Source organism: Ictalurus punctatus, unplaced genomic scaffold (assembly GCF_001660625.3).
Source record: "Ictalurus punctatus breed USDA103 unplaced genomic scaffold, Coco_2.0 Super-Scaffold_100056, whole genome shotgun sequence".
NCBI lineage: Eukaryota > Metazoa > Chordata > Actinopteri > Siluriformes > Ictaluridae > Ictalurus > Ictalurus punctatus.
This window is the reverse complement of record NW_026521088.1, coordinates 417,910-427,544: the sequence shown is the minus strand read 5'-3', so window position 1 is coordinate 427,544 and position 9,635 is coordinate 417,910. Positions and strand designations below refer to the sequence as shown.

At 37.5% G+C, this 9,635-nt stretch overlaps 1 protein-coding gene across 13 annotated transcripts in view; it reads left to right on the top strand.

Annotated features, from left to right (window-relative positions):
- Positions 1-8,917, top strand: part of LOC128630395 (delta(3,5)-Delta(2,4)-dienoyl-CoA isomerase, mitochondrial) — a 10,035-nt gene extending 1,118 nt beyond the window's left edge. For 2 of the 13 annotated variants that reach the window (XM_053678926.1, XM_053678925.1), the window contains exons 2-6: positions 4,462-4,665; positions 5,769-5,817; positions 6,011-6,075; positions 6,972-7,100; positions 7,222-8,530. In XM_053678926.1, the coding sequence (XP_053534901.1) occupies positions 4,546-4,665; positions 5,769-5,817; positions 6,011-6,075; positions 6,972-7,067 (330 nt within the window). In that variant the 5' untranslated portion in view covers positions 4,462-4,545 and the 3' untranslated portion in view covers positions 7,068-7,100; positions 7,222-8,530. The other 11 variants (XR_008394650.1, XR_008394649.1, XR_008394646.1 and 8 more) reach the window with 11 other exon arrangements.
- The last annotated feature ends 718 nt before the right edge of the window (positions 8,918-9,635 follow it).

Genomic DNA, 9,635 nt, shown 5'->3' with positions numbered 1-9,635 from the left:
TTCTCAAACACAACACCATTTTTGAAAATAATCAAGATTTTTTTTGTTAAAAATCTATTTCATGATGCAGCTTATTATTAGAGCTGCAACTAACGATTATTTTCACAATCGATTCGATTATTTTTTCGATTAATCTGATGGGGGCAAACTTTCAGTGCCTTTTTGTTTATTTAAAATAAAATCCACAAACTGAATGTTACAAATATAAATTCAGACTAAAACTTTACACAGATGTTTGTCCAAAACAGAAAAGAACCCAATACACACACACATTATATATATATACATATACACACATATACATACATATACATATACATATACACACATATACATACATACATACATACATACATACATACACAGACACACACACACACACACACACATATATATATATATATATATATATATATATATATATATATATATATATATATATATATATATATAAATAAATAAAATTTAGGACTGTAGTTTAATTCGGTGCTTTTTGTGCATCCATAAAAAAATAATGCATAAGTACTGCACCTTGTGGTTTCTGTATCTCGGTGTCTTTAGACATGATTTTACTTTTGATCATAATGTTTGAATTAGACATTACAGATCTTACTCGCGCTACACTCTGTATCAGCGCGTCTACACCGCGCGTGACCAGCAACGCAGCCTCGTTACTAACACTTTATTTTCAGTGCTTTTTGAACTGTCTCTCAGCCCTAAATAGTTCCGCGGTATTTGTGTGGAATTGGGATGAACGTCTAGTTAAAGGGTTGATGTCTCGCTGGCGCAGTGATTTGTTCTTTAGGAGTGTTTTTCTCTTGAACAGCTCTCTGTGTGGAGACTTGAGGTAGTTCTGCAGTCACAGGTGCACAAATCAGTCACACAGCTCCAGCTTCACCTGCGCCTCTCGCAGGGAAACGGTTTCTGTGCACTGGCTCCGTCCCAAATCACCTTGTATGGAATCTCTATCTCTAGTGCACTAGGTGCGGTAGACACTCCATTCGTTCAGACCGTGTATAGTGTACCTAGATACGCAGTCGTGCAGGATTTGGGCACAGGCCACGCTAATGAAACATCATCCATTTCAAGTCAAGTTGCTATTGTTAAACACTTCACTAAAACCTGTATGGAAACGTTGCTGTTCAGTTGTTCTATAAGCGCAATTTCAACCAAATACAGTGGAGTGTAAAAGTTTGTACCCCCTTTTGGTTTCTTTTGGACGGAAGGGTGTTAAATGTCATAAACACTACAAAATTTGACTGTAAGTAGAAGTTAATTTTATTATCAGACTCAGATATCCATGTTAATATTTTTAATACTGCTCATTAGTGTTAAATGACTTGATGATTTTGTGGTCAGTAAACCGATTTTGTGTTGATTTTGATGTATGTTTTGGATCACTGTCCTGCTGGAAGATCCAACCACAGCCCATTTTAATCTTTCTGGCGGAGGCAGTCAGGTTTTTATTTAATATCTGTTGATATTTGGTAGAGTCCATGATGCCATGTATCCTAATGAAATGTCCAGGTCCTCTGGCAGAAAAACATTCCCAAAACATTAAAGTTCCACCATCATATTTAACCGTGGGCATGAGGTACTTTTCCATATGGCTACCTCTCTGTGTGCTTCAAAACCACCTCTGTGTTTATTACCAAAAAGCTCTATTTTGGTTTCCTCTGACCATAGAACCCGATCCCATTTGAAGTTCCAGTAGTGTCTGGCCAACTGAAGACACCGGAGTGTGTTTTTGGATGAGAGTAGAGACTTTTTTCTTGAAACCCTTCTAAACAGCTTGTGGTGATGTAGGTGACTTCATATTGGAGTTTTGGAGAATTCCCCCCCCCCCCCCCAAGACACAACTAACTTCTGCAGTTCTCCAGCTGTGATCCTTGGAGATGTTTTATCCACTCGAACCGTCCTCTTCAGTGTGTTGAGACGATATAGACACGTGTCCAATTCCAGGTTGATTCATAACATTTCCAGTTGACTGGAGCTTCTTAATTATTGCCGTGATGATGAAAATGGGCATTTTCGATGCTTGTGCTATTTTCTTATAGACACTTCACATTTTGTGAAGCTCAACAACCTTTTGCTGCACATCACAGCTACAGTGGTGCTTGAAAGTTTGTGAACCCTTTAGAGTTTTCTATATTTCTACATAAATATACACAAGATTTTCAGACAAGTCCTAAAACTACTCAAAGAGAACCCATTTAAACAAACGTGACACATATTATACTTGGTCATTTATTTATTGCAGAAAATAATCCAATATTACATATCTGGGAGTGGCAAAAGTATGTGAATCTTTTGCCTTCAGTATCTGGTCTGACCCCCTTGTGCAGCAATAACTGCAACTAATCATTTCCAGTAACTGTTGATTAGTCCTGCACATGGGCTTGGACATCAGTTTTGGCCATTCCAAACCAATAACTTTATTGTTCTTTAACCATTCTTTGTTTTGGGCCATTGTCTTATTGCATGCCCCACTTTCTCTTGAGATTCAGTTCAGTTCCTGGGTTCATTCTTGCCCTGCGTTTGGGGAACTCACCACTACACTAATTATAATCTTTCAGATAGCTTGGAGATTTAGTACATGTAGACCTTCTCAACTCAGGGTTTTCCATCCCAAGGAAAGTTTCTGACACAACCACTTCAGAAGTTCCTCCCAGTTTTTGTTTGTGACTTTCCTCAGAGAATGAAGAACCTGAGTCTTTTGTAGAATGCGCTGGAATGTCAACATCTGGCTGTGAAGTGTCTTACAACTCTGGTGCTATTGATGTTGCATTGTGCCTGTCTCTCACCTGATCAATATGTCACCGCACTACTTGCCCACTTCCCAATGCTACTGTGCACCATACAGGACTAGTCTTTTTCTGAACTGTTCCTGGAATAAAAGTAGGTCCAGAGCTGAAGTTCCTAGTATACACTGGGTCACCCACCATGAGATATCTTTCCTTTCCATGTTGGTCATGGTACCATTTTTGTCTCAATTATTTGTGTCTCAATGAGACCCTGTATAGACCAGTTTCCTTCCACACAGCTGATTAGCGGCTGATTTGCCAGTGGTCGACGGTGGCTTCGTTCGGTAACTGAACAGCACTCTGGCTAGCTTTTTCAACGGACTCTCCAGCACTCTTTTCCTTAGGGTTTTGAATGTTTGAACGGCCCTTTCAGCCAGACGCCTGGAAGATGCATGGTAGGGTGCTGTGCTTGTGTTTGATTCCGTTTCTTTCCATAAACTCTTGGAATTCAGCACTGGTTAAAAACAAAGAAACTGCTATGGTCTGACATCACTACTTCTGGTATCCTGTGTTGGCTAAAGGTTTGTCTTAAGCACTGAATGGTAACTGTGGATGTAGACTTGATTAACAGATAAACCTCTATCCATTTTGAGAATGCCTCTACCACGATCAAGAACATTCTACCCATCCACGGTGCACCGTAATCAATGTGAATCCTTCTCCATGGCTGCTCTGGTAACTCTCACGCATGCAGTGGCGCGTTTGCCGGAGCGTTTCTGTTTTCCTGACAGACTGCAAAAGATTTGACCAATGCTTCCACCTCTGCATCCAAGTGTGGCAACCACATATAGCTACGCACCAGGCCTTTCATCCTGGTAATTCCCGGATGGGTTTCGTGTAGATGTCTTAGAAGAGCCGCACTACGCGAGTCCCCCATAAAACAAAGCTTCCCTGTATGCAGAGTTCATATATATATATATATATATATATATATATATATATATATATATATATATATATATATATATATATATATATATAATTATGAAGGGTTCATAAACCTTCAAGTACCACTGAATATATCTTGGCCTCACTTATTGTTCTGAATGAGTAAGAGAATTTGGCTTATGCGTTACCTATCCTTGTGAAACAGGAAGTCATGGTTGAACAATGTCCTGTTCCTAGTTTCCCAAGTGTACAAAAAAGTAAAATATCAAGAGGAATATACTTCAAATACATTTCTCATGGATTCATAGGGGTGCCAATAATTGTTGTACACTCATTTAACAAATATTTTTTTATAAACTTGTGGTGTTTGCAATTGTTTATCCATGAGAGCAGAGTATTTTTGTGAATTTTTTTTGAACAAAAGGTTTTCTTCTTTGCTCATATTTAACAAGGGTGCCAATATTAGTGGAGGACACTGTACATGTCACTCTCAAGTGGAAACCTCATGACACACTGTTACTTTTCAGGAAATAAAAACCTGTCAACACTGTTACAGTTGGTATTGTGGCTGTATATAAGGTCAAACACATGATCATATTAACATTTTACCAAAATGAAGCTCGTTTAACCGCATGTTTATTCCTTACATAATACATATTAAACGCAAAGCATGTAGGGGTTCTACATGCATATAGTATTTGCACAATCAATAACCTATTCGAGTAATACATTGTCGTATATAAACTTGATTTTGTGTTTGTGTCTGCAGTGTCCAAAGCCCAGGCTGACCCCCCACCCCTTCAACCTTTGCAGCAATGCTGGCAGCACTATTTCCCAAAGACAACCTCTGGATATGACGCTGAGCATGTGCACTCAACTTCTTTGGTCGACCATGGCGAGGCCTGTTCTGAGTGGAACCTGTCCTGTTAAACCGCTGTATGGTCTTGGCCACTGTGCTGCAGCTCAGTGTCAGGTTCTTGGCAATCTTCTTATATCCTAGGCCATCTTTATGTAGAGCAACAACTCTTTTTTTCAGATCCTCAGAGAGTTCTTTGCCATGAGGTGCCATGTTGAACTTCCAGTGACCAGTATGAGGGAGTGTGAGAGCGATGACACCAAATTTAACACACCTGCTCCCCATTCACACCTGAGACCTTGTAACACTAACAAGTCACATGACACCGGGGAGGGAAAATGGCTAATTGGGCCCGATTTGGACATTTTTACTTGGGGGTGTACTCACTTTTGTTGCCAGCAGTTTAGTCACTAATGGCTGTGTGTTGAGTTATTTTGAGGGGACAGCAAATTTACACTGTTACACAAGCTGTACACTCACTACTTTACATTGTAGCAAAGTGTCATTTCTTCAGTGTTGTCACATGAAAAGATATAATCAAATATTTACAAAAATGTGAGGGGTGTTCTCACTTTTTTGTGAAATAATGTACATCTTTTTATTTACTTTATTTATTCATAGTGTGTGTGTGCGTGTTTTATATTTATATATATATATATATATATATATATATATATATATATATATATATATATATATATATATATATATATAAATAAAATTAGTGTATATATGTTTATTTCATTAGAAAAAGTGAAGTACATTTTCATGGTACGGTCAGTACTGTTTATTTTTGTAATAAAGTTAACTTTTCCACTGAGTGTTATATTTTCATTCAGTAGTTATCGGTTATTAGTAGGATGCTACCCGACTTGGTTATCAGCGTCTGTAAGATCTACTGTCGGTCAGCCTTTAAAATAGATTAATGTGTATGACATGTTCTTCTTTAATTAATAAAGAAATGCACTTGTTGACAACTTGCTGTGGTATAAGGGGAATAAAACACTTCAGAATGTGCAGTTATACCTTAGGGTGGTAACGGTCACTCCACTTCATTGGATCGTTGACTGTTTTCCTATAACCGCATGTTTATTCCTTACATAAATTAAACACAAAGCATGTAGGGGTTCTACATGCATGTAGTATTTGTACAATCAATAACCTATTTGAGTAATACATTGTGGTATATAAACTGAACTTTGTGTTTGATGTGTCTGCAGTGCCCAAAGCCCGTGGTGGTGGCAGTGCATGGTGTGTGTGTGGGAGCAGGTCTGTTGGGAGTGTTAAGTACCATCATCTCATACACTCAGCAAACAATATGGATGGAACTTTCCAGAGTTGTGGTGTCACTTTCCTGCAAAGCTTTAACCATCAGAGAGTTATCTTTTACTGGGGCTTTTAGCTGCAGGAGACTGAATTACTAACAGTTTTTTTTTTGTGGATGTGATTTCTTATTTCGCAGGAGTGGATCTAATCACAGCCTGTGATATTCGTCTGTGCACACAGGATGCCTGGTTTCAGGTGAAGGTATGAGGAACATTAATTTGCCATACATTGCTTGCTTACATGTTTACACCAAAATCTGTAAACAAGTTATTTTTGTCCATATGATCATATATAGAGATAGTAAGTGATGAGAAGATAAGAATGGGCTGATTGTTCTGACTTGTACAAGCCCCTATGAAAGAGTTGACCACAAGGGGGCACACTCTGAACAATTATTTACATTAGCAGTTTGTTGAAGATTAAATAAACCACAGTGAGCATCAGATGTCTGGTTTTAATACAAAGTGGACTATTTTATGATATTACCATCTTGTCATTTATCAAAGAAGAGCTACAAAACCTGAAATTTGTTCATTTTTAGACAGAAAAATTCTGCAGTGTAGCTGTTCTAGTGGGCTTTCACACTGGAAGTTTACTCCAAAACAGAGCAGTTTGCATGAAAAGTTGGTAATGTGACCGTCGTAATGTGCACTGGGAAGTGCACTGCGGTACCGAACCCGAGACTACCTGTAGAAGGTGGTCGAGTTCGGTTACACTGGAACTGTGAATGTGAATTGTCCCATGAATGTGAACGTAACTTGTATCCGGGTCCGCACTTGTTCAGGAAGTAGAGTAACCTGTGCTGAAGGCCTGTTGTGGTGATGACGTGTCATGACATGTTTTGACCCAAATCTGCAGTAACTTTGAAAAAGTGGAAGCTCCTCTGAATATTGTGGAGTTTCTTGATTTTGCGTTAATTTCTGTGATCACAAAAAGGTGAAATTCTGGACTGACACAGAAGAACGATAACAGAAGAATGTGACTTTGGGTTGTACCATGTATTTTATTTTATTTTTTTTCATGTAGCTTAATTATTTAGTATAAATGAAGGCAAGTGTGTGTTCTGTTCATCTCTGCAGTCGTGTGTTCCCTGATAGTCAATGATTGCTGGAGCTCTGGAAATAGCAGGTGAGATTGCAGGCCGGAGTCCCGTCGCTGTCCAGGGAACCAAAATCAACCTCCTCTACTCCTGAGACCACAGTGTAACTGAGAGCCTAGACTACATGGTAAGAATCTGCTTAAGACATGAATAGCATTTTTAGCCTCAAGGTAGACCCATGCACACACAGTATGGCCACAAACACAAAGTAGAGCGGTCGAAATCTGAGATTTCTCCTGTGTCTCCAGGCTACTTGGAACATGAACATGTTGCAGACACAGGATCTTATGAAGTCAGCCCAGGCAGCCCTGGAAAAGAAGAGTCCGAAAGACGTGCCCTTCTCCAAGCTTTAAAGGAGAAGATCCAGGGCTGTTGAAGCTGTGGTGGAACTAAGACTTCATCATCCACATATCTTCAGTTCTTCTTGCTAAGTCTGTTTCTTTTTAGTCTTTTTATTTTTAGACTGGTCAAAAGACCGATTAGTGGAAGTGAAATGATAGATGAACTTTTAATTACTTGCTTTATTATTTGCAGGTGCTTTGTACAGTAAGACAGGGTAACTAATACTCAAAAGCTTGTTTTGTGTGTTAACATGTACAGTAGATGTACATATTTCTTCTGGTCCTGTGTGACTGCAGAATGTAGTGCAATTAACACAGTAAATTTCCTTGGATGCTCACTTTTAACTCGAGGAGGTCACAGTTTGCCCAGACATCTTTTTTTAAATCCGTCAATCCGTCACCCACACGTCATTCTGGGGGACAAAGAGGAGGAAGCTGGACTGATAAATTTATTTATTTATTTATCATTGCTGTTTTTCCTCAATCGAGTGCAGAAAGAAGAGAAACAACACAACTGATTTAAAATAAAAATATAGAAAACAATCTAATGTAAAGTTCTGATCCGGTTTGCTTTCAGCAGGAAGGCTGTCCTCTTTCCTGTTGCTCTTTCCCTTCCATTAGTCCATTTGTTGAGTCTGAATCGGTTTGATTCATTTCGAGACGATTCGGAGTCAAATAATTTTCTAGTGAGCGTCGAACACTTCCAAACGAACTAGACTGAGATGAGTATTTGATTCTCACTAGAAAGTGATTCGACTCTGAATCAACTCGAAATGAATCAGTCAAACTGATTCAGACTCGATAAAAGGACTATGAGATGTGATTAAGATATATATTCCAATGTTTTGCTTTACAATTCCACTGTGTGTGTGTGTGCGCGCACGTGTGTTTTTCAGGAGAACGAGAAACTCGGACACAACAGTACATCCTGACCATTGGTACTGTGTACACATCAACATACACACACGTCTCCATGCTGGACATCTCAGGAGCTTTCACACACAGTGCTAGGAATATCACGGGACAGAGAAACGCACCTCCAAAGTGAGCGAGTTTAGTGTCAACCGGTGAAATTTGCTGTAGCGTGAACGCTTCGCCTCTGTAAGCTTCACTCTCCGTCAGGTTCACTGTAATTAGACATAAAATGTACATAATGTTTATTTTTCATACATTTAGGATTTAATGTTTTTTTTTTTGTTTTTTTTTTACTCTTTGAGGAACAGAAATGATCTTTCGAGGCAGCTTCTTCATCACTACCTGCTCTGTTTGACTCAAAAATGTAACGACCGGTTTCAAAAAGTCACGATGTCTTCAGTTCATGTGATTTTACTGTTGAATTTAAACAGGAAATGTGAAATATTTTTGTTCCTTTGTTTCCTCTACTGTCTTTTTGCTGTGATCTTGAACACAGTTGTAATTTTTTTTAAATAATAAATAAATTATCGTTCTATTCTTTCTCACTTTCCTTGTCCTAATTGTCCTGTATCTGTTCAATCCGTTTCATCTCTGGTCTTTCTGTCTGTATGAACACTTGTAGAAATGACTTGTAGTCCATATTTTTAAATGATTCATGATTTTGAATTTAAATAAAGATATTCTTTAATTCTGTATTCTGTCATTTAATTATCATTAGAAATCAGAAGATCAGATTAAAGCCACGGCTTCTTTACCTGCTGGAGCTGTAAAACTTTCAATAAACCAGTCAATAGATCAGCTGAATAAATGTAGATTTTTATTTACTGATTAGATGTATTGATGGTGTTGATAGATTATTTGAATATTTTTATTGTTCTTGGATAATCATTCAGATAAATATTTTTTTTAAAAATAACTTGATAAATTGTTGATGAAATAAATGTAGTGTAATGTTCTGAGTCAAATATGAAAACTACAAATAAATAAAATATATTTATATCTGTGTAGAATTAAAAACCTCACTTAACACAAGAAATTCATATCCTAAATGTTGCAAGTGATTAATCTGATCATTTTATTCAGCTGTTTAATTATTACTTTCTAAATAATAAACAAATGAATGTTCTGGATTCATGAGGAATGTTTACATTTTGTGTCCAAACTCAAAAGTTTAAACAAAGTGTATATTTATGATAATAAAGCACAAAGAACGTGAAACCTCAACTTGTCTATAATCATTGATGAATTAAATATTAATTTAAAAAAATTAAATTAAACAAGAGTAAGATGAAGTATATTTTTAATTAAAATGTAATTAGAAAGGAGCACTTTTAAAGTGTATTTGATTTAAAATAATGATAAAGCTGTTTTTTTATGTATTTGTATATCTTATCCTCTATCGTGTT